Source organism: Bombyx mandarina, chromosome 22 (genome assembly GCF_030267445.1).
Source record: "Bombyx mandarina strain Sakado chromosome 22, ASM3026744v2".
NCBI lineage: Eukaryota > Metazoa > Arthropoda > Insecta > Lepidoptera > Bombycidae > Bombyx > Bombyx mandarina.
The window spans coordinates 2,865,055-2,892,327 of record NC_143228.1 but is presented as its reverse complement, the minus strand read 5'-3'; the positions used below and the strand labels follow the sequence as shown (position 1 = coordinate 2,892,327).

The 27,273-nt window shown below is 35.6% G+C and overlaps 1 protein-coding gene across 4 annotated transcripts in view; it reads left to right on the top strand.

Moving 5' to 3' along the window:
* Window positions 1-27,273, top strand: part of Tet (Ten-Eleven Translocation (TET) family protein) — a 153,011-nt gene that overhangs the window by 110,742 nt on the left and 14,996 nt on the right. For 2 of the 4 annotated variants that reach the window (XM_089736702.1, XM_089736700.1), the window contains 2 exons: window positions 4,375-4,392; window positions 21,411-21,590. In XM_089736702.1, coding sequence (XP_089592828.1) covers window positions 4,375-4,392; window positions 21,411-21,590 — 198 coding nt within the window. The remainder of the gene's footprint in view (window positions 1-4,374; window positions 4,393-21,410; window positions 21,591-27,273) is intronic. The other 2 variants (XM_089736703.1, XM_089736701.1) reach the window with 1 other exon arrangement.

Here is a 27,273-nt window from a genome sequence, read left to right as displayed (position 1 = left end):
ATCGAGACAGCCGTAAGACATCCCGCACTCCTGCGATCCCGCCCTTGAACTTGGCAGCGTCACGCGCTCACGACGGGACGCCTACCTCTTTGCAGCCCATTATAGGCCTTTCTAACCTTACGCGCGAAACGAATTTGGCGGGAATCATCCGTGCTATAAAGGATAAAGTTACGTACAACTATATAGATTCATTTTTAAGCATTCAAGGCTTTTCCGCTTCCACAATCTTTCTCGGTGTACAATATTTACGTGTTACACAGACTCATTATCACTGTTTACGAATTGTTTAAGGTCATCGTTTAAGATATAATGTATTTTGCGAAAAAAATAAACTGAAAATCATATAAAAATTCAGGTGGTTCTGAATAATTAGGAGTTCATTGCATGGCGCGGGTTACAACTCTTAAAGCAATAAACCCGCCGTTTAAACCGCGACAAGTTCCTAGCGTGTTTACACCTTGGAGGATTATGTAAAGAACCGGTTTGTGCTAGTCGACGTGAAATATATCCGGCCGCTCGGGGAATACAACTAGACGCACGGCAGACGTCTCTTGAACTTTACCCGGAATATCCGGTTTATTACTGAAACTTGATTTACTAAAACGTGAGAGATAAACCAAGGTACTTTGTAAGTTTTATTCGAACGCTGTCACCTTCAGGGTATATTATTTGTTAAACAAAAGTCAAATTAGTATTCAGTTTATGTTTTTTACAAGGACATTTGAATGTTAAATTGAAAAAAAAAGCATTGTCCGCGGCAGGTCTTGCAACGGACAACACGTTAAAACACGACATTATGTTTCGGAATTAAAATAAATACCTCATAGATGTTATGTAAATGGTACAGGTATTTCGTTTGAGTTTAAACCAAATATTACCAACATTCATGTTAGGGATCGTTATTAAAATTAGATAATGCTTAAAAATAATAAATTAAATTTACGGTAACGAAAAATTTTAAACAACTTGCCTTAGTTTTTATAGAAGTTATGTGTTATTTTCGAACCGGATAAAAAAGTAGATTAATTAAACTAGACTTAATAGTGACAATGAACGTAACCAGCTGTATTAGATAGACAGATTAATTACTAGATTATCCGGGTCGGGTGACGACAACCGGTTTTTACTATAAGCAAGCGATGGTGACTTACTTATAAAGCGTTTTCGTATTTTTGAAACTCAAGGCGACAAATTAATTTCAATTAATTAAACTGCAGCTGTGAAGGTTGTTGTTTACTGAGCTTGAACGTCTGAAAAGACGTGGCAGTGAAATAATATTATAGATACTATTATTTAACGGATTCTTACCACGATTTTTATCATTTCAGGGAATAAGCGGCAAAGGCCATAATTACGGTTAATCTACTCGCTGTAGTACTTAAATAATACCCTTTCTCTTGATAGCGCAAAACAAATGACAGTAAATACTAAAAAAAAAAAAGTGGCAAATTTAGCGCGCATTTTCACGGCTCTTTAATTTTGCAAAAGTCTTTCATTATAAATAATAGTTTACATACGTGTAATCCAAGTTTGACTGTCTACGTTCGGTTATCTGTTTTGAAGGGCCGTTCCTAAACATCTGTAATAACATTTTGTAAAACGTACATACTCGTTGTATCGGTTAGCGAAAAATTTCCAAATAAGCCAGCATAGTCCCGGACCTATCTCAAGGCGTTTATAAACGATTATACCCGGTTTGGGATCCTTCTCTAGGAGACGTTCTCGGGTCACTTCACCCGGTCGCAGGTCGATAACCTCGACCGTCCTTTATCCGGTACACCCGGATATTGCCTTTTAACGTAACATTTACGATTGCTTTATTTCAGCCATTAAATATTAATTGAACGTAAAATAGTCGTGAATTCCTGACTACATTTAACAAGGGAAATACAAAATTAGAACGCTTTGCCATAACTGACTTAACATTTGTAAATAGCGTACACAAATTTCTTCGATAGATACATAAATGAATAACACGAAAGCCGCCGTGGAATTTATTTGCAAAGATTTTACATAATTTATACTAATGCATTGAAAGCTATTCAGCGATTGTGGTTGCCGACCTAGGGCACGACATCGACCGTATGCATAGTATCCGGTTTTTATCTGCTTCAACCCGGGTACATATATATCCGGTCGATAACCCGTTCCTATGCTGCATTGAGCAAGGCTTAACGAAGCTTACATCGAGTAAAAGAGGATTTTAAGGAAATAATTTTAACAATATTTTCATTCATCTTTTATACTGATCGCCAGCATATATATACTCATTTCATTATTCATTCATTTATTACCAAGATAATAAATTATTTAGCGGTTGTCACTTACTATGCCGTAAAGAATTGTAATTCTTATTAAAAAATGCTCGTATTTTAAATTACAGGTAATAAATAGGTAATGGCTTGCATATTATCTGATGACAACGTCTACTCGTCAGTCAAACTGGTCTATTTCTGAAGACAATAAAACAATGCGAATAGTTTCAACGTATAACTGTAGAGTATTTATAAATGTGATATTATCATTTCAATACGAACGCTAAACACATATTTGTTTATTTCTTAAAATATACTTTAAACACAATGATTAGAACTAACTAACCCCTTTTTCTCTCACAGTAACAAATGTTGGTAAAAAATATATCCTTGTTTACTTTTTGCGACAGTAAAAATGCCTTTGAATTGGTGATTAATGTGATGATGCCTTTGATGTTGTGTCGCTGAAAAAGCTCTGAACACCATGGACTGCCATGAGTACTAACGAGTCCTTTTTAATAGAGCTAAACGTCCAAAAAAGGCTCTATGCCATCAGCCAAAAGCGTCTTATGAGATTCTTCGGACACATCATGCGGTCTCCCAGATATGAATTAGAGAAGCTCTTAAATTTGGGTCGCATGGAAGGCAAACGTGCCGTTAGAAGAACACCAGCCAGATGGTCAGATCTGGTTAAGATAGCGATTGGTGATAGTCTATGCCATGCGGTTCATTCTACCCATGACAGAAAACTGTGGAGGAAAGTCACATGTGGTCGCAATCCTCAGCAGTGAGGGAACCATGAAGAAGAGATTTTTTTATTGCTTAGATGGGTGGACGAGCTCACAGCCCACCTGCTGTTAAGTGGTTACTGAAGCCCATAGACATCTACAAAGTAAATGCGCCACCCACCTTGAGATATAAGTTCTATGGTCTCTGTATAGTTACAACGGCTGCCCCGCACTTCGAACCGAAACGCATTACTGCTTCACGGCAGAAATCGGCATATAAATAGGCATGCGATTTTGTGTCTTACGTTCAATTTACTTATTCAGTTTCATCTTTTGTTTTTGAGTGGTTTAATTGATCCTTTGAATTAGCACACATTGAAAGTCGTGTACTGAGGTGGTTATGTGAACGTTTTGGGACTTCAGCCTCATGTATAAAGGTTAACAGTATTAACGTCGCAATGTGTGGCTCTAGTTACCATTAAAGAAGGCCTAAGATCATTTGACCATTTAAACAATAAAAAAAACGATATAGTCTGCCCCTTGGCCAATATTAACAACGTCATCAAAGTTATCATCTTATAACGGCGATACAGTTTTTACTTCATTATTGGATAATAATTAACTCTTCAGATTTTTAATTGAGCTAACACCCCGCTGTTGGCAGTTCTGTTACTAATTCTGCAGCCGTCAAAACTCAGGTGTCACATGCAAACAAACTAGCGCGCGAACCGATCACAAGTTGTAGATTAAATTTTCGAAACTCGTTTAAAAATAAAAACATTTTTGTACTGGTACACAGTGTTTGCAAAAGGAAAAAGCTATTATTTATGTTGGTAGCACTGCTCGAAACCGAGATTTGTATAATCTGTAATGTCAATAACTGAATGTCAAAAAATGTGTATGTTTAAAATTTACTGTTCCATTTTAGCAAGCTGTACAATTTTATTAGATACTTTTTCAGTGAAGATTGGCGTAACTGGTCTAGTGTTAACCTGGTACCGGAAACGATAGACAAATGGTGTGCATCATGGACGGTAATTAACACGCTTTTATTAGCTGTTATGTATGTTTGTTTGTGTGTAATGGAATCTTTGAACGTCACTCCCGACGACATCAAGACTTCCGATTAACTTGATAATTTACGCACGCGTTTCAGGACCGATGACAAAATAATAATATTATAACTTAACTCTAACATCTTGACCAGTACGAACAGAATTGAAAAAAAATAATGGAATCGATTCCTAGTTTGAATCAATATAGATAGTTCGAATCGATTGGTTTCGTGGTTACAAATCGACTAAACCGCAGTACATAAACATGCTGAATAACAACAAAACATACCCCAATCTCATTTAATTGAAAATTAATTCATTTATTAACTTTTACAGGTCTTACAAGACATCAAGGTAAATATTGCTATATTATTATTGCTTCTTAGGAAGTGTAATTAGCATTTGTACATAATATGTTTTGTTGCGATGTTACGTATCAAATTATTTTGCTTCATACAATTTTGATAGATGTTGTACAATCACTTAGCGTAGCGGATAGTACATGTAGTGAGTAGTGTATTGGCATAATGGAGTAATAGTGATTTAAAAACCTTCGCCCTTTTTTGGTAACGGCTTGAGTGTTTTAACTTTTGATTAATACTAAAAAAAAACTAAAAATTTAAATCTAATTTAAATTCATTTTCCAAATGCTCTTTTACTTTTAAGTGGTTGCTAAAAAAAATAATGATCATGATTAAGTTGACAGTGTGGTTATATTACGAAATTGATTTTAAATGTATTTAAAATGATAAAACGTAGATACTAAGACATAGCATCCGCGAAGGTTCGATACGTCGCGGGGGAGGGTTCACACCCAGGGGGCAGAGAGGCGGGCGACGGGTCAACGACCTGGGGCGGATTTCGATGCCACCCCGTACCGCCTTCCACTTATTTATTTATTAAAATTTTCTTCTGTATAATATTTAGTTAATGACGTCTGAGAAAATTATTTCTGCATTAAATTTATTCTGTTCGCTTGTTTTGTTTATAGCTTTTGAACATATTCGTATTACTCACTTTTATAATTAACGAATATGACTTTTTCTTTTATAATTATTGTTTCACTTTATCTGTGAATATATTATTTACGGTCAACAAACAGTAAATATTGTTTCCACGACGTACATTTCAATTAAGTCGTCGTCCTTGAATATAAAAATAACAATAATATGTCGAGCTAAAAGAAACAAGTCACTGTTGTACAAAAACACAAATACCTAAATTACGAGCTACATACTTACTGTTCAATCATAAAATGAATTCAATTTGAAAACGGAAATCGAGTTATAGTTTTTTTTTTTCATTTTTTTTTATCAACTAGGTCGACGATAACTTATCGAAACGCAGGTAGGTATCTAAATATAATTGTACTGGATAATAATCGTATGTTTTAAGACCACTCACTAAGTTGCGTAATTCAATTATGTATTTTAACATTAACTATGCATTTAAATTCGGATAAAAGCCGAAAATTTTTTAATATAAAAATTATATAATTCCATTCGATACCACGTTCCGCTTTTACAACAATGCTTCTGTTTACAAAACATTTCGTGCGACGTTGCCGCTCCGACGCGCGCAGGAGTCGATAACGACGCAAGGACTACGCCGTCCTTGTCTTCGCGTCCCTTTCTATTCAGAAAATCCCGTTTGCCTCAGCTTCGACACATTATTTTAAGTCAAGACTCATTTTTTAAATGTACTTGAATAATTGACTGTTGATATGCTCAGCTTCGGAATTATAATTGCAGAACAGGAAAATTGTGTTTTAATGTTGTAACGATAAAGAACATAATCTCTTAGACAGAGACCAGTGAAAATATGTTTCTGAGGAGCTAGAGAGAGCTTTTAAAAGAAATTTTAATACCGCTCGCAGCAATTCAATAAAAACAGATATTTTAATAAAATAATTACATTCATACATTTCACAACCTAAAAGCTGTGAAATCTACTGAAATTGCATCGGCGTGCTAAGCCTCTGCTTTTAAATTTCATAACACTCACTATGCTATACTCGATTTGCTTACTTAGGCTTATGAAAAAAGAGGATAAAGTCGTATCACAGACATTGAATTTGTAATGAAAACACATGAAATTTTATTCAAATAAATCTAAACCTAAAATAAAGTTGACTGATTTGTTTATAATCAAACTAAAAGTTTGTTTGTTATTTCGAAGATAAAGCAAAAATTGTTGAGTTTAATATTTATAACAGCTTTTAACGAATTATGTAGTAATGTAAATATCAATGACTATATTAGTAACATGGTTTATTCCACAGAAATAATAATCGGTGTGGATTAAATTACAAAAAAAAAAACTACAACCACAACTTTATTATCATTATTAAATATTTCGAAAAAGGTGAAATCATTCGGTACAAGCAATGTTTGGATAAATCGATCGGATGTTATGATAACAAGTATCGATTATCGATTGTTACAGATATCGTATGTTATTTAATAAACAACACTATCGTATTGTTCACATAACAATAGTATGTCATAGAAAGCTACGTATTACTTTTTCACTATGACAACATCTTTTCGTTCTTATAAATAATCGAATTATGGATTTTTTTTTTAAATCATGCAACAGTAAGACTTTTGTCTAGACGATTGTTTTCCCTTGCATTCTTATAGCATACTCTTGCTGAGTAAAAATGCCAGAATACGGATGTAAATTTTGGTGATGGTTAGGTATGACCTTCACTTAAATTTTAATAATATAGGCGTAAATTGACTACGATATACGGTAACGAGGCCATAGAATAGACAATGCTCCTATTTAATGGATATTCTAGAGTCTATGATACGCAAAGGGATACAAAGTTTCCTTCTGTACGGTAAAAAAGGGTTTAACTATAGGGTTTAACTCTCCCTTGACGATGTCCATGAGTGACTTATGATCCAAATCTGGTCTGATGGACTGTAATTCCGTCTGGCCTTCATAGCCCTGAAGAGGCTAACATGTCGAAATGTTTCAAGCAGTTATTGGAGAATGACTAGGTATTTCTTTCGCCAATAATTGTAAATAGACATGCTTGAACAAAAACCGACTTCAAATAGAAAAAAAAACGATATTCCGAAACAAATTAATATACACCAAGAACAATAATCATCGAAATCGGTTGGCGTAATATTGAGTTATTCATCTACATTCGTTTTTTTTTGGTCAATTCTAGTGCTCTCAATACAATTTTTGAACATAACATTGGAGGGCACCACAATGCTTATTATTTATGAATGATTTTAAACAACTGTTGTTTGTATTCACTTTTGTTAGTGACAAACTTTGAAATACTTATATTATGTATCCCGTTACAACAAACACACAAAAACTCAATGTATTTGTTGCGCACGTACTTAATGCAAATTTAAGACTTAGACTTTTTTTCATGTATGCCATTATCAGAACAGGACTAAATTGAATGGGACCACACGGGAAGCGTCAGCTTTCTAATAAATAAATAAATAAATCATCAAAATCGATTCACCCAGTTAAAAGTTATGAGGTAACAAACATAAAAAAAACATACAGTAGAAATGAGAACCTCCTCCTTCTTTGAAGTCGGAAAAATGGGTCACCAGTTTTATCTACTCTTAAAAAGGATAATTTTAGATAGCATAGATCTACGTATTGCAGTAACTATTTCCGATCATATCTATATATTAATACGTGAAGCAAAAATTTTGTATACCTTTTTACGAAAATTGCGCGGACGGAGGAGTATGAAATTTTCCACACTTATAGAGAATATAGAGAAGAAGTGCACAATGCGAATATTTTTTTTAAATAATGCATAAAAGATACCTTAAATCAATAAAGAAAACATTACACACACTACATACCATGTATTTGACGCACACACGCATGCATACTATTTATTGTCAAACTTTTGTTCTTGACGTCTGTGGTCAAATTGTGAATAGATTAAATATTGTTTGTCTTTATTAATATTTTTTATATTGTGGCCTTGACGAAATTTGTGATTATAGAAGTATAAAATACAATCATAATAGTGTACAAACTTACAATTCCAATTAATTATAGTCGAATTTCGACTACTGCGGGACCTCTAGTAGTAATAAAACGTTAAAAAAAACTAAACCACAATTACTAAACATCATTAGGCCAACGTTCGAATGTTTTCCAGTATAATGCATAAATTGGTGTCAATTTACGGTTCTGTTTCAAGGCGAATCCAATTAGTCCTGTACTTACTAACGCATGAGAATCCTTGAAACGGCTTTGTTTAAATTATACACAATTTATATTGAATAATATTTTTCTTGGCACTAAAAATAAAACCACTGTATTATATTATCATAATGCGTCAAACACAAATGTCAGATTTGCATATTTTTGTATGTATTATCTAGTTCTTATTTTGTTTGCATATAAAAAATTACTTTCTAACCGTTCAAAGATAGAAACGTGACATCAAAAGGAAAAAAAAACTCAGTAACTCAATGAAAGGGAGCTTTTCTTCATATTTTAAACGAAGCGAAACTTCTAACTGGCTTAAATACTACCGTATCCTTTTGTGTACATTAGGAATATTCAAGTAGTATAATTGGTAATGTTAAAATAGGTTAAAAATCTTCAATTTATTTATTTAAATACAATATTAATGTCATTATCTGAGGACACAATAATATTATAACAGAAAACGCAAACCCAAAATAATAGACTTTTTCATAAAATAACCATAGACACGGTTTAAGTCGTCGTGGCCTAAAGGATAAGACGTCCGGTGCATTCGTGTTGAGCGATGCACCGGTGTTCGAATCTCAGGCGGGTACCAATTTTTCTAATGAAATATATACTCAATAAATGTTCACGATTGACTTCCACGGTGAAGGAATAACATCGTGTAATAAAAATCAAACCCGCAAAATTATAATTTGTGTAATTACTGGTGGTAGGACCTCTTGAGAGTCCGCGCGGGTAGGTACCACCACCCTGCTTATTTCTGTCGTGAAGCAGTAATGCGTTTCGGTTTGAAGGGTGGGGCAGCCGGTGGGGCAACCGGAGACCTTAGAACTTATGTCTCAAGGTGGGTGGCGCATTTACGTTGTAGATGTCTATGGGCTCCAGTAACCACTTAGCATCAGGTGGGCTGTGAGTTCGTCCTCCCATCGAAGCAATAAAAAAAACGTAAATTCGTTTTCATTTCGTGCACAGATATCTAAAACCAAGAATAGTTGGCTCCCTTCCCTACGATTCTTCTTCTTTTTTCAATATGGCAATTGGCTTCATGACGTGCCATTGTTGCCAGTGTTGAGTTCATGAAAAATTCGAAGCGTGCAGAGCAAAATATAAAAAAAAACTAAGCATCGCTATCTAAGTTTTCATATCTAGAATCACTGTTTCCGTTTTCTGGAACAGTACTTTTAAATGAAGATTCCACTTTTTTTTTTAAATTTAAATAAAATTCTATAATGTTCACGTAAAACACATTGCTACACGAAAGTAAACACAGATGTAAATCTTGATATAAACTCCAGTCAACGTTATGACTTTGATATATGCGTAGTCAGGAAATAATCAATCGTGTTCACAATAAGAGCAATGAAGGAAGGTTAAGGACCAATCTATGCACAATGCTCAGATAACCTTTGCAACGATTTACTCCTGCCATTAAATGCCACAACACTGGCGGATATACTCAAAGACAGGGCTGTATTTTAAAAAAATATATCTTGAGTTTTGTTTTCCTGTTTACGTGATCGAAAATGATTTTTGTTTGGTGTTTTAATATTTTTTGTAGCAGAGGTTATTTGATGGGAGCTTATAATTTTGCATTGACTTTATTTCTCTGTGGATTTTGTTGTTCTCAAAAACAGTCGTCGTAGCCGAAAAGATAAGACGTCTGGTGGATTCGTGTCTTGCGATGCAAGGGTGTACAAATCCTGCAGGCGGGTACCAGGTATTCAGGTTTTTCTGAATGCCTGGTACCTAACCCCTTTTTCTACGTAACGAACGTATTTAATCGTATAGTTTAAACGAGACAATAAAAATACGGCGGGATTTTAAATCTGCAATTCTCGGGAATAAAGTCGAATGTCAAATTTCAAAAATGAGAATTACATCTAATGTGTTTTAATAGATGTAATCTGAATACTGAGACCTTAGAACTCGTATCTCAAGGTGGGTAGCGGCATTTACGTTGTAGACCACTGGTAACCATTTAACACCAGGTGGGCTGTGAGCTCGTCCAACATCTACAAAAAAAAACAATAATTAAGTGTTCGATGTTATTTAAATAAAACAAATGCAATCTAATTTTAATTTGGCAAAAGTTTCTTTTGTCCAAAGACTGTAAGGTTATTTAGACTAACTATTAATTAAAGTTAATATAAACATTAATGGGTCGTATAACAAATTAAACAAACATTAGTGCAAGCATTAAGAAGCTCTGATAAGGCAAATGACGTACGAGCTTTGGGACAGCACAAAGCACAAGATGTAGCGATAAAGTATTCTGTCTTTATTAGTGTAGGTACACTGACTGGAGCACTCTTCCGTTGCCTTTGTCATTAACAATGACAGTACAATGCTGTCAGGTGACTAAATCGGGCACTTGTGAATGTATTTTCATATATTTACGTGTGGTCACGAAGAAACATCTATATCTATACTCATACTCATACTCATACTCAATATTATAAAGAGGAAAGATTTGTTTGTTTGTTTGTTTCGAATAGGCTCCGAAACTACTGGACCGATTTGAAAAATTATTTTTCCATTAGAAGCCGACATTGTCCCTGATGAACATAGGCTACTTTTTTTTTTTTTTTTTTAGTTTCAGTGTGTTTTAATGTTTCCGAAGCGAAGCGAGGGCGGGTCGCTAGTTTTAAATAAATTAATAACATACGCCCATATTTATAGTCTTATACGTAGCATCTGACTCTGGCATGAAGTTCCGTCATCGGAGTTTCCCGTGAGATGGGTGAATGAGTAAAGTGGTCCGCGGAGCTCATAGACATCACAAAATGGAAGCCACCACCTTGAGACATGAGGTTAAAATCTCAATGGTATGACAGCTGTCCTTTCAATCTAAAACGCGAAACCTCTTCGCGGCCGAAATGAGTAGGGTTGTGGTATCAGTACAGACCTAACCGGGCCTGATCCCCCAACGATCAGATATCCATAAATTGAATTCCCCACGGATAATTAAAAAAAGCTTTGCCACTTACCACTCATGCGGATTACAATTTGCCCTACCTACCACAATTTTTTCAAATCCTCAACGGTAGGCAGAAATGCATTATTCATGTCCATGAGCATCAGTGATCACTGACCGTTAGGAGAGCCGTGGACTCACCTTCTCAATTTGGCAAAAAAATAAACTCATTCAGACATATTTTAACAGTTTTACGATATCTTTAGTTTCTTTCATAGAAGAAAAGATTAAGCAATTCTCAGAGTTCCACCTTCACTGATCAATGGGCGAAGATCATTTGGAAAACCTTCTTAACAATTTAACAATGCTTACGAAAATATTTTTTCTTAAATTCGAATATACACTTTTCAATTACATATTCTCAATAATAGCTTGTTCTTAAACAAAGGTATCTCTATCACCCGCCACGCACAAGAATAGCCCGGCCAACGTGGTCCAACATGTGTCCGATGTGTAGTCGTACTCAAAGCGTGTCGCGCCACCGGCTACAACCGGTTCTTGGCTCGTCGAATTGTGCAGTGAAAGTTATTTGAAAAGATTAGTGTCAACTGTCAAACACTTCAGTCAATCTAAGCGAAGGTGTCACTATCAAAATTCCTAAATTTTTTTAAAATATTTATTTAAAACTTACGTACCGTATTGTAGCCCCAAAAAATAGTGCCAGAAGTTTTTGTACAACGATCAAACAAATAAACACAACAACAAGAGACAAGCACAAAAAAATCGGACCTGCTACACCGAAATAGCAAACACTGATCCACAATAACCTCGAAACGAAAGCTAAAAACTCTAATCTTCATTTGCAACAATCTTCAGCGTCTATACGCTTTATTATAGTTATCAAAAATAGTTATAGAATAAGTATTATATTTTGATATGGCAGTAGTATGGTACGAGAGAAAAAAACCAACAATGAATTCTTATTACTTTGACATTAATGTCAATGACCTCTGTCACTGGGCCGAAGGTTAGCGTTGGACCGCAAACGAGTTTTAAAACATCTCTCGTCCAAATTAATTCGTACAAACATTATGATTTTCCGAACAATCCTTTCAAATTTCGTAGCAAGTCATAAAGTTAAAAACAATGTTAATTGTTCATTGATTACAAAAAAAAAGTAGTTCACTAGTAGACATTAAATAAATAAATAATAATAAATATTAACTAACAATCACGCCACGTTAACTGGTCCCGTGATAAGTTCGTAAAGAACTTGTGTTACAGGTACCAGATAACGGAAATAAATGTAACATTTTTTATTATACACATACACATATTTAATATACATCCATAACCCTGGAGAAGACATATTTATCATACAAATATCTTCCCTTGGCGGGATTCGAACCCGCGACCCCCTTGTATAGTGACCATGTCACTTACCACTACACCAGACGGCCGTTAAATTCATTGAACATCAAATGACATTGAAAATCAAATTCAAACGGTTTATTGAAAACTGAGCATAAATTATGTGGTGTAAACTTTTCTTTTAGCAACCAAACATACCGAGCGAACCGTGCCAAATAAAATACGAGCGAATTGTAAAAGTCACGCTCTTATGAAATTTATAGTTATTTAATATCGAAACTATAATAATTGCGTGTAGGTATGTACGCCTCGTAAATGTCCGACGAGATTTTATTTATTTGCATAAATTTTATTGAACTGAGGATTATTTATTTGAAAGATATCAAATAGAATAACGCGCATTAATAAAATGTTTATTTCTTGTATTTTACAGGTAAACAAAAATTGTATTTTTTTTTTCAATAAAAATCGTTTGTAACGATATACCTATTTGTATTAACTAAACACTAATATCCAATCTTGTAGCTTTCAATTCGTTGCCCATTTCTTTTCAGTATTTTTATGAAATTTTAAGGATTCAGGAACGTCTTTCCGAATATTATTTCAAAATTTTTTTTTGTATATTTAAATATTTGTAAAGAAAAACCTTTATCATTTAAAATCTTTAAAACCCCCTTATTTAGTGTTAAAAAAAGTTTTTCTTAGAGGGAATCACTCACCTGTCTATCATTTAGTAAAAAGAGAGTTCAGTTTTGTCTATTATGTATACATAATTATAAATAAAGCTTAAAATATTAATTTAAAAAAAGATTAAGGGCTTTAAATGTTGTTTTCTTGTTATACGTATCACAGAAAATGCAATTAAATCTTTTATTGTTTATTCATACTGAATTATTCCATATTATTAAATGTATATTGTTAATTCATTTAAAAAAAATGCAATATAGAAAAATTCAAGAACGCCTAGAATATAATCGTATATTTTAAACGAGACAATAAAAATACAGCGGGATTTTAAATCTGCAATTCTCGGCATCGGGGATAGAGTCGAATGCTAAATTTCAAAATTGAGAATTGCTTCTAATGTTTTTAATAGATGTTGAAATGTTTTTAATGCGTACGAACATGGCCGCCGGAGAAATAAAAAAATCAAACATCAAAATTTAACTGTCAAATTCGATTTGGTGATTGTTCATCATCTGATTGATGCTAAGCGCAACTAAAGGCGTAACCGCGACCCAATTAGATAGTGTTATCGTAACGGCAGAGACGACGGTTTTTCATACAATTAATCACCCGACCGCCATGGGCCCCGTGGAAATGGGACGCGATAAATATAACTCGCGCACAAAACTTCGACCTGATAAATTGACAAAGCGTAAATTCTTATCAATGACGGAAGCATTAATTAGGTTTTGCTATTGAAACTTCCTATTTCTTTGCCGGTATATCGAGCGTTAGCTAACGGGTACTACCCAGGTTAAAAGAGTGGGACTATCATTATTATAATGAACTTCAGTCGAGAGGAAATCGCCTTTAATGGCTATACGTGGTGTTTATGCTTTTCGTTTACAATCCAAAGTACATTTCAGGCGATTTTGTTCGTCAAAAAGGAAATAGAAATTAATAGTTATGACCTAGTTAGTAACTTGCTTAACCTGAGTGCATTACATTTTTAAATATCTCTCTCCCTCTGTGTCCAGCCAATGCTGAGTGTAAGTCTCTTCTTATGCACTGAATTCTTTTAGGTCTCTTGCCTTCCGCATCCAGTCCTTACCGGCTATTTTTATAAATATCACATGTTCATCAAATCAACATCGCTATTTTGAATTACGTAAATAAAATTCTAAAGCGAAATATTGAGTAAAAATTTTAAACATTCCGTAGATACTATACGAATATGCAACTAAAAACGTAAATTAACAATAAAAAGTTACGTGCGCCGTTAGAGTTTCATTAAAACAACATTCCTGTTTACAAACGTATGGACGGAATCGTAAATTTTGTATAACGACCGTCAAAACCGTAAATTATACCTTTGAAAACAAACAATCTTTGTTTTAAAATGTCGTTTTATAATACGCAAAGTCCACTGGGAATCTACGGGGTTTGGTTTAGTGCCAAAACGATCAAAGATCTCGACGTCCTTGGCCCGGTCGCGTACTGTAAACAATTATTTAATCTTAGATTCTGTGGCCCGGTCCCGGTACGCTCTGTGTACTTGTTATCAATCATTCTCGATGTATGACTTTACTAGTCAGTCAAAGCAATTATGCTGGAAATACACGTATGTAGTGATCCGATCCCAACGGGAACAACGCAAAGCTGACGTCACCAGAAACATGTCTTGTCGGATCACCCGGATCAACTCACGGTGCTTTTAAGCTCTCTCAAGCACCGGTCACCGTCCTCGTCGAATATGACGGAGAATTCGATGAGCAAACTAACCTATTGACGCAGCCCACTGAATTTCTTGCCAGATCTTCTTAGTGAGTCGCGATTCTAATCCGGTGGTAGATTTTGGAAAGCACTGCTCTTGCTAGGGCTGGCATTAGCAAATTCTCTCAAGCTAAACCCGTGAGCTCACCTATCCGACTGCGCGAAGCTGAAATAGCCCCTTAGACTACCAGCGAATAGGCAGGTTAAAAAAAAACACGCAGAATCGATCCTACATAATTTTAAGTCGATATTAGCATAATAACATTGTGCTTTACGTAATAAGGAATTAAAATATTGCATGCTAATTTCAAACAGCTATGAAGGGATCTGTACTATTTTCGAAAACGAAATTAAAAGAAACGTCTATAAATTTCTAAAAAAATCTTTAAAATTTTAAGAATCCAATATAATTTAAAAACATGTTCCTCTCTTGAAAATTACACAACGTCGTGCGCTTGAAAAAAGTCAGAAACAAAAGGAAAATAAATAAATGAAAAAAAACTCAATAATTTTCCGCTAATGAATTTCAAATCTCGGACTTCCGACACTCATTTGTTTGAGGGCTCGAAACAAAATACAGCCTAAAGCCAGCGACACAAAGTTTAACAAAAGCCTGCCTCCAAGGGCCGGCGGTGCCACAAAAGGCGCTTTGTTTGTGCGTAATGTACAGCCTGCTTTGTGAACGAAATGTTTGACTTATTGTCTCAGCGCTCTTATTTAGATGCACCTCAACGTTGCTTGCGAACGACGGATAGTGAATACCGCATATTTTAAATTTTATTTCAATTTTGTACGCTTTCAAGAAGTAAACAAACCTCATTTGAGGTGTGTTTATCAGTAACTGTATTTTTTAATACCATAGGTAAATCGAAGCAGATGTATTTACAATCCATAAATAGATGCACACAAAATATATAGGCATATAATGAAGTCCTATTTAAGCTACGGATAAAATTAATTATATTTAAAAATGAAAACCTTTTTTTTTGTTTCATGTGATGGTAGGATTATAATGAGTCGATACCATTGTTTTTCCTGTTCCTAGCGCGTATTTTATGCATGATAGAGTTGACGTTTTTAAACTTCAACAAGTGTTGGACATTTAAGATTAATTATTTTAAATTATTTCCGTAACAAAAATAATCTTAATAAAATAGTCTAGTATGTTACAACTTGAAAGTGAATTATCAAGTGAAGTCAATTATCTTTATTTTTTCATTAAAATCCTAAATCTTTAAGACCGTATTGCATTTGAAATATCTTTATAATAGAATTACGCAAAAATGTTACACTTCATTGCACTTCGGTTTACTTCTTTATTTTGAATATGTTTTTAATAATGCCCGTATCGTATTTCCAAAAATATTAAAACTCATACAAGCAGAAATAAATCGTCTATTATTAAATAATACAACAGCTGCAAGCAATTTTAGCTGCCTACGAGTTTGCTTGTTAGAATGAATGAGAAATTTTACGGCAAAAAAGATTAAAATTTGAAATTAGGTACGTTTTTTGTTGAAACCTTTGTTCCGAAATTATTTATAGGTACCTCATAGCTGAATAAGCACAGTGATGTGATACTAAATAAAATACTTATATAGTTCTTGAATGGAAACCGCGAATTGGCAAACGTAGTGTAGGAAATTATCACTGGTGGTAGGACCTCTTTGGAGTCCGCACGGGTAGGTACCACCACCCCGCCCGCCTATTTCCGCCGTGAAGCAGTAATGCGTTTCAGTTCGAAGGGTGGGGTAGCCGTTGTAACTATACTGAGACCGTAGAACTTATATCTCGAGGTGGGTGGCGCATTTACGTTGTAGATGTCTATGGGCTCCAGTAACCACTTAACACCAGGTGGGCTGTGAGCTCGTCCACCCAACTAAGCAATAAAAAGAAAAAAAGGAAGCTCTCTGGTTCTTTGGAACGACAATCTATCTAATCTTCTAAAGAATGATTTTATTGTAAAAAGAGCGCGGGGTGCATGGTATCAGTAGTTATAAATATTTTATAAACAGATATGAGTAGAAGGGATATTTTGATAATATCCTGAAAAGCACCAATAAACCTTAAAAAAATATTCTATTTTTTAGTTGGATTTTCTATAAAAGCGTATTTTGTTAGTTTTTTAAATTATTCTTATTTATTTTTAATTTTTTAGTTGAATTTCAATTTTTTCAATTTTTTTTTTTAATATTGAATTGTCATCGGTCCTTAATAAGTATACCACATTACGAGTTAATCCGACGTTTTGAAGGGGGTCAAAATCATGTTCAAAGATTCCGTTACATACATACGTCTGAAATAATATGGTAATAATATGTTACTGCCAACTACAGAAGCAATGAGAAACTAATCGAAGCGAAGCCATCTAGTGGCCGGCGCCCGTAAACATTTTTGTTGAGTGCTGAAGTTGCTTATCTATAACTAGTTTATGTGTATTATCTATGGTGCCTGGCAAGAGCTGGACGAGAGAAGCCCAGAATCGTACTCAGTGGCGTGCAATTCAATACATATAATGTACAAACAAACGCAAACTGCAGTGACAAAAGTTTGAAGTAACAGAAAAATAACAATGTTTTCCTTGTAACAAATATTGTTGTACCTATATGTAAAGCAGATAAGATAGTGTAGGTATAGCAGATTCTTCTTCCTGTTCTTGCTCAGAATATGTGGGGTCAGCGCATGTCCTTTAACCATGCTGCATAGGGATTTGGCATGATTTTACGACCGCATGTTTGACGTCAACCCCACAGCGGCCCCACAACTTGGGAATGCAATCGCTGGCATAAGACAATAGCCAGAAGAAGCCAATGGTCTCACCCTTTACGACAACCGCGGGAAGATATTTGTACTATATATATAAATTATCAGTTCGGAATAAACTGTTGTATTGTACAGTAATTACGATCAACTATCGTTCTGTACTTTAATTTACTTTTTTCGTACCTATTCTAGTGATTGAGAGATGATAGAGTAGATTCTGACGACGTTGCTAACACTAGCCCTAGCGAAAGCAGTGCTTAGCAGAATCTACCACCGGATCGGAATCATAGCCCACTGAGAAGATCCGGCGAGAAACTCAGTGGGCTGTGTCTATGGGTTAATTCACTCGTCGAGCCCTTCGTCGCAAGAACGAAGGCCAGCGCTTGAGGTTAAAAGCACCGTTAGTGGATCGGGAGGAACCGAAATGAAGTGTGAACTTTAAGTTAATAACACATACGCATATACTATATTTAGATCCTTACGAACCAATAGCTTGATACCCTTACTCTATCTCCCCTAATCGTTTTTCGGCTTAGTAAAGACATTGTCACGTTAAAGTGATTTATCAACATCAAATCTATCAAAGCTTGTCAGACTTGGAAAGCAGACTCGGTAACAAATAAGAGGGAAACAATGGAAAGAGTTGGTATGGCGACGAAGATTCGTAATTCGAACAAATCATATGAATCATATGACTCACAGTATTTTAATAGACACGAATAATCCTTTGCAACGTAGTTCATTGTCGTCTTATCTTAAGAACAGACTTCAATGATATATGTATGTATGTATATGAAATTTTGATCGTTATTAATTGTTTTAAAGTTTCACATCTATTTAATTTATAAACAGTATTTGTTTAACGTGTAGTTATTACGGTTTTTAGTTTTAATAAAATTGATTTGAATGAAGAATTTTAATTAAGAATTTTGGGTATTATTTATTTTCTTGAAACGAACTAAGCTAACTTTACTGGTGGTAGGACCTCTTGTGAGTCCGCGCGGGTAGGTACCACCGCCTATGTAACAGCAGCCGTTGTAACTATACTGAGATCTTAGAACTTATATCTCAAGGTGGGTGGTGCATTTACGTTGTAGATATCCATGGGCTCCAGTAACCACTTAACACCAGGTGGGCTGTGAGCTCGTCCATCCATCTAAGAAGCGCAGTCACGGTCTAGAAATACAATGAATGCTTCATAAACACAACTTCGATTGGACACTTACTTTTTTACATTTTTTTTTATTTATTGCTTCGACGGGTAGACGAGATCACGGCCCACCTGGTTGGTGTTAAGTGGTTACCGGAGCCCATAGACATCTACAACGTAAATGCCGCCACCCACATTGAGACATGAGTTCTATGTTTCGATTTTTACAGTATAACTGTTGCCCCACTCTTCAGACCGAAACGCATTACTGCTTCGCGACAGAAATGGGCAGGGCGGTGGTACCTACCCGTGCGGACTCATAAGACGTCTAGTAAAGAAACACTTTCTCAAGCACTTTCGTTAAGTAGTTAGTGTATTCAAAAGAGTTGTTAAAGACTTACAGTCGAAGTAAATATATTTGTGAACAATATGTTTTTCTTTTACACAAGAGAAAGTAACCTAAATTCTGTAGGTTGTTTGAATTGAAGAACTTTTTTTAACGTACCATCCGGCTATGGAATGAGTTCCCCTCCAAGGTGTTTCCCGAGCGCTATGACATGTGCTTCTTCAAACGAGACTTGTGGAGAATATTAAGCGGTAGGCAGCGGCTTGGCTCTGCCCCTGGCATTGCTGAAGTCCATGGGCCACTCACCATTAGGTGGGCCGTGCCTCGTCTGCCTACAAGGGCAATAAAAAATAAACAAAAACACGTAATTTTTCCCGTATTGGTTCACCACAGGAACTGTAATGTGTTTCTTATTATTATAAAATTAGAATAAAATTAAATGGTATAATCAACATTTCTGTTAATTATACTTAAAATATGGATAATCTCAAAGTAAAAATATTTTCAGTACCTTTCAATTATGATACATTTACTTACTAATATAATTTAAGCTACTTGTATATATTTAAATGAAAACACTCAATTTCTATTTGTTACTGTAAAAACTTTCATAAAACAAAACAATCGTCAAGACCTAAATAAAGCTAACTGTAAACTTGAGATATACTATCGCCATCTACCGTGCAGTAGGTGAAGCTTTGTTATTGCGAATGAACAATATTACTTCGGAATATTTATTGTAATGAATTTATATTTGATATCGTTCGTTGTGGCTTAGTCATAATGGTTATTATATACGATAATTATGGTTATGAACGACAAGTAATATAGCAGATTCTGTTTTGTAATTTCATAATCGAACGAACCAATTACGTCACAGGTCTACATTTTATCTTATCGTAATTACCGATTTGATTACTCAAATTTAGAATTGTATTTTTTTTTAAACCAAGCAACAATTTGGAACTTCTTGTTTTTATGAAATTGTATTTAAAACAATCTCTCACACGAAATCTAGATAGTCCGTGGGAAATAATTCGTATAACAGCCAATACATACAATTCACAAATCGTTATCAAGATCCGTGTTACAGTTAGTTCTATTCTCGATAGTAATTGCAACAGTCGTATTATTATTGCTGGTCCGTTATAGAATGACTCATTCGTCATTAGGTAATTCTACGATGCAAATCTTGTATTCATTGCTTTTACTGTTCAATGCATTATTACATTGACTGTTTAAAAAAAAAAAATGATGTTGTTTTATATCTTCTTCTTCAACCTGTGTCCACCCAATGAAGGTCTCTTCATTTGTTATCTACCCATATTACGACGTCTATGAGGTCTTAACTCCAGCATTTTTGTGTCCTACCAGCTCAGATCCACTTTCTCAGGATTATTATAATATCATTTATTTATTTATTTACACCAAACTTGTAAACTCTTGAAGACTAACCAATACATTTAAACAAAATTATACTTTACTCAATCTTTGATTTTACTAAATCATACACACATGCATATATGTGAACATCATTCAATCACTAACGAGGAAAAGCCAATTCAATTTTGAACCATATGTTTTTTTCTAAAGGTTTTTTATTGCACAAGCGCAGGCGCTGTGGGCTCGTCATTTGGTATTAAGTTATAAGAATACATAGATATCACAACATGAACGGCATCTACCTTGTAAAGGGATCGAAATCTCTATTGCATTGCTTATTAACTGTTGCAGCCTTCAAACTAGAACGCATGATTGCTGAGATAGATAGTGGCATGACCAACTTATTATACTTAAAGAATGCTGCCAATGCACATACTGGTGGTGGTAGGACCTCTTGTGAGTCCGCACGGGTAGGTACCACCACCCCGCCTATTTCTGCCGTGAAGCAATAATGCGTTTCGGTTTGAAGGGTGGGAGAGCGGTTGTAACTATACTGAGACCTTAGAACTTATATCTCAAGGTGGGTCGCGCATTTACGTTGTAGATGTCTATGGGCTCCAGTAACCGCTTAACACCAGGTGGGCTGTGAGCTCGTCCACTGATCTAAGAAATAAAAAAAAACTGTAATTCCTTTCCAAATATGTAACTTCAATAATTCCCTATGTCACAAGAATGTGTTTTTTTAAGTTTCGATGTTCGCGTGTTATTGACGTCTATGAATTGGATTACAGAGCTATCGCGGCCGCAAGCCACTTGGCGGCACAGCAGGAGTTCCCGGAGCTCCAGGAGTAGCGGTCCCCGGTGTGGCAACCGCCGCGTCACCAAGTCCTGCGCCACAGACCCCAGCAGCGCCGAGCCCAGCGCCCGCCACCACGCCCGCCATGAAGCAAGAGCACCCCAGCCAACCTATGGTCAGTACCAACTCTCTCATCAATTTAGAGTAACAAAATCACACTGAAGACCACCGTCATCGTAGTCTTTCAATCAAACGGATCTGCTCGCGAGAATAAAGACTCAAAATATCTAGTATTTTAACTAGGTACCATCGTACCACCAATACTGACCGATCCATTTTATATGGTTTTTTTTTTTTTTGCTTAGATGGGTGGATGAGCTCACAGCCCACCTGGTGTTAAGCGGTTACTGGAGCCCATAGACGTCTACAACGTAAATGCGCCACCCACCTTGAAATATAAGTTCTAAGGTCTCAGTATAGTTACAACGGCTGCCCCACCCTTCAAACCGAAACGCATTACTGCTTCACGGCAGAAATAGGCAGGGTGGTGGTACCTACCCGTGCGGACTCACAAGAGGTCCTACCACCAGCTTAAAGCTAAAAGTAAATTTTGATTAGTCTGTATATACCTTTAAAAACTCTAATCGTATAAGATGGAAATTCAATACACAATAATACTATATCGTTAAATGGCAATTGGTCCACTATTTCAAAACTGAACACGTAGGTAAATCCGCTAATTTCGTAAACGGGGAAACTAATTTTGAATTGTTAAATATTGTTTCATTGATATAATTCATGAACTACAAAATAAAAATTCGAGTTTGTTACTAAATTTTCTAACCCGATATCCGTGACCACGACATATTTATTACGAACGTCGGAAATGAATAGCAAAAAAAGATATATCGCAAAAATACTCAGTAACTTTTGCGTCGTGGTTTTAAATCGTGTCAGCGCAAAAACGAATTGTGATCACTTAAATATGAAATAAACGAGTCTTGCTCTAAAAGCGGATTAAATGGAAAAGTATTTAATTAAGAAAAGCGTCTGGGCCTATTAAGTATGACGGCCGGTGTTCGTATATGAGGGGCTGGGCGGACGAACCGCCCTACATAGAATCTTTGAGGGTCGAAGCCTTCAAATATCCTCTGTTTAAATACTTGAATGGTATTATCGTGGGGCATGAATACCAATGCCATTTTTTTCTAAGTTAACCTGAGACGAGTTTGCAAAATACTTCCTTAATTGCATCATTACTAACCTACTTAAATATTGTTTTATGTAATAATTAAATATTATAAGTTTTTATAACTAAGATAAATCAAAAATTAGCATAACAAACAAGCCGTGAATTTAATAGCGCTTTTAAAGTAGCATAATACCGTTCGAATATCGAAATAATTATTACGATAACATTCAAATTTCAAATTAGCATTAAAATAAAGCACACGCTAAATAGCGCTTGCATAAATTATGGTAATTTAAAATATCGACAACTTGGGTTGGCATAGAGATTGAATACAATTAAAACTAAAAATGTTTTGATGTTCAACTCGTAGTAGAGCCCACAGTATTTTACTTAGTCTACGTGTGGTAATGGAAATACAAAAATCATACAAACAAATTAGTACCTATACCTACAACAAACAATTCCCATATAAAATGAAACACACAATCCCGAGCACAAAATACAGTCTCTGAAAAATCTCATTCTTAAAGCAAACCTTTCGCTTCTAATAAAAATACCTCACAAAAATTTCCTCCCAAAAATAAAACAGAAAAGATCTTGGAAAATGTAAATTGAATTCCTTCAATTTTCTCCGCTAAATAAAACACGGTGCTTTAAAAAAGTTAGGCAAAATCTTAATTTGCCTTATCTGTTTCTCATTGTGCTCGCTTTTAAAATCAACAACGTTCTAATCCTGTTTTGATAAGCAAATTGAGTTTGTTTACCATACTTAAGGTTGTTACGTAATTTAAATGTTGCCTTTTTCCCCTACCTATTCTGCTGGCCTATGCGGCTTTTCCATCTTTTCACAGACGGGTAGGTGAGCTCACCAGCTCGAGCTGAGAGAATTTGCTAACACTAGCCCTAGCATGAGCAGTGCCTAGCATAATCTACCACCGGATCGAAATAGCGACCTACTCAGAAGATCCGGCGAGAAACTCAGTGGGCTGGTCTATGGGTTAGTTCGCTCGTCGAACTCTTTGTCCTGATCGACAAGCTCGACGTGGAATCAATATTGCCCAAAATACATTTGCGACGGCTACCGAGTATTTCCAAAAAGCGCTAATTACTTTCTATGTCACAAAATTTGATTTAAAATCAAATAGTTTTTAATTCAAGCATTCAAAGGTGTGTCTAAATCGTCACGAACTTACCATCCGATCCGGAATACAGTTTCACCACTGAGAATAATCGACAGGAAACCTAGAGAGCCCTTTTCCAAATATATGTACTAGACAAGATTCAAAAAACATTTTCCAAGGTAATGTGAAACACTTAATCGAAAACCAGACAAGTGTCTGTATGTAGAGTTCCCACTTGTATTTTTTGTTTCAAACGTTTTGGCTACGTATTTATGTATAAATTATGTCCATTCTATCAAACTAAAACGATTTTAATATGTCAAATTATTTAAATTAAATGCACTGGCTGAGATACGATGCAATAAGAAGTCGGAGTTGAACATTTTTAATTTTCACGGAACGATGCCAACTTTGACAATTCCCGAACTCGTTTGAGCACGCGCTAAATTTATTGTGTTCGCCTCCCTCTCGTGCTTTTACGAAAAGTTCTTAATTTTTTTTATACGTAATTAATAATAGTGTTTTTAGCATATGATAATTAAAGTTTAAATAAGTTTTAATAGACGTATGTCGATCTAAAACTGTCTTTTGTTTGGTGAAACTTCGTTGTCATTCGTCAAACTCGTCACGTGATCTTTTTTTTAGACAAATTCGACTGTATCTCTAAAACCTCATTGTTTATCCATTCACCATCTAAACATATTTATATTTCTTTGCTCGCGACAACTAAACAAATTGAAATGTTCGAACAATAACGCCCTATCAAAGGTTAACAAATGCTCAGCCACTAACACAATAGTAACAACCAGCATAGTTACAAACGTAAGACTATTGTTCCTGTATCTGAATATAATTCATTTGCCGCGACAGAGCAAACAATAAATTATATATTTGTTGTTAGGGCAGATGAAATATTGGCAATTTCAAAATATTTGCTGGGAAACGATGCTATTGACCTTTGCACGTACGATAAATGTATTTTTATTACTTTAGAACGGCAACCGAGCTTATAGCCCACCTGGCTTTAACTGGTCTGAGGGTCCTTCGACATCATATCGTTAATGCGGCCTGCCCAAACTCACCTTGTGTTACGAGGTCAAAATCAAGGTTGCTGGTGACGAATGGCTGGTGGAACAGCAATATAGATAAACGCAATAGCTTAAGGTAGGAGTAAGATTTGCTCCAGTGGCGAGTGCGTTGCTAATAAAAATGTGACGGGATCAAACAATTTCTTAAAGCGCTCATCACGTCACATTTTTTGTTTCTACTACTCCAGCCTTTCACGGACGGGAAGGTGAGTTCACGGGCTCAACTTGTAACTATACTTGAGACCTGAGAACTGATATCTCAAGATGGGTGGCGCATTTACGTCGTAGATATCTATGGGCTCCAGTAACCACTTAACACCAGGTGGGCTGTGAGCTCGTCCACCCATAAAAAAAAAGATGTGTGGTATCGTGGGACACCTGATAGGAACGAAGTTCCTTATTATATAAATATTAATTTTAAGTTCTATTCGAGGTATAAAGAAAATAAAAATGGAGGTTTCGCAACAACCCACGGTCATTCGGTAACGTGCGAACTTATTGTGGTACACTTAATTCACGGTTGTTTGCATAAGAGTTAGTGTATTGCGCAAACGAACGCTCTGAGATCGTGGTCAATGAATGATAAAAAATATGTTATTTTTTGTACGTTATTACAAAGTTTAGTCGTACACTGTGTGCATGACTAATAAAAATCTTACGTTACGGACGTTTTTTCCCGTTTAGGGTACCCCTCCGCATAGTACTGCTTCCAGCAGTATCTACCACGAGGATCTGCTGGATCGAAATCGCGACCCACCGTGAAGATAAGGCGAGAAACTCAGTGGGCTGTGTCTATGGGTTAGCTCACTCGTCGAATCTACGAAGACGGTTGCCGGTGTTTCACGGCACATACGACACCAAACACAGATAGAACAAAAAATGTAAAGTTTTCTAACATATCCGTATGTATGTATTCATACGTATGTATACATACAAAAACGTAACACTTTACGTGAATCGTTATCGCGTTTTATACAATATAATAATTACGTTATAAACAAGACTAATCTCGTTACGGTATCTCATTACGGGGACATAACAAAGTTTTAATTACGAACGCACGTCATGTTAATAAAATATAATATTACCGAGCTCCGCGAGTTTGCGCTGAAAATTAAAATCTTAACAACTTCTTAAGTAACGTGTCAAGGGATGTGCTCTATACGTATTCGGCATTCGGGATTTTTCTAAAATTCCGATTCTAATTGTTTTGAAAAGATGATCAAATCATATTATTATGAATTATAGTTTCATTTCTAAATGATTTGAAAAAGTAAAAGATGGCATTTGTCTTACTCATTACTCTTAGCCCACTGAGTTTCTCGCCGGATCTTCTAAGTGGGTCCGCGTTTCCGATTCGGTGGTAGATTCTGCGAAGCACGGCTAGGGTTCGTGTTAGTAACGTCGTCAGATTTGAGCCCCGTGAGCTCACCTACTAGTTAAGGTTTCGCTGATATAGCCTCTCAAGGCTTAGCCAATAGACATTGATACGTGAACCCTATCCTGGATGAGTCGTTGAGATATTGCGTAGTCCTTATTGCCTTGTAATAACGACTGTTATACTCCTCGGACGGGAACGTAATATTACTTTCCGGCAAAACAGTAGAACGTGAACTGATCTGTAAAAGCATTAAACACCTTCTACTATCAAAATTTTAAATGTCTTAATTGAATTGTTAACGTTATTCTGATTTACATAAAGCACACAATAGATTCATTTTAAATTACCTGATTTGACGTTTTTAATTTTCTCGAATTCGGTACAACGAAACACAAACCGAATCACGTAAACGCGGTGCCAACATCACTATACATAACATTATAATTTGTTCGGAGAATGTTGTCAGCTTCAACTGTATCAACTTTATGCGTACGAGAAAGTTTCGTAATTTAATAATTTAACTTCGCTTTGAAGGAAAAGGAATCGGTTTGTCGGAATATAAAATGTATGTGACGTACATGCTGAAAGAAACAGTCAGTAGAAAGCGTATTATTATGTATATTTAATAAATGATCTTTATTTATTAAGCAGAACTGATAAAGAGTTCGGTCTAATGTTGAGTATCAATGTATTCTTGTAGTTGGTCATAAATGAACTTACTCTTAATCAACAGATAGCAAATCCAAGTTGACTATGATTAGTCGTAGGTTCTTTTTTTTTATTGCTTATATGGGTGAACGAGCTCACAGCCCACCTGGTGTTAAGTGGTTACTGGAGCCCATAGATATTTACGACGTAAATGCGCCACCCACCTTGAGATATAAGTTCTAAGGTGTCAGTATAGTTACAACGGCTGCCCCACCCTTCAAACCGAAACGCGTTACTGCTTCTTGGCAGAAATAGGCAAGGCGGTGGTACCTACCCGTGCGGACTCACATGAGGTCCTACCACCAGTTCGTGTAACTTACGTTTAAACGTCGTTTAAACTGATCTTTACTGGTTTATCAGTACATATA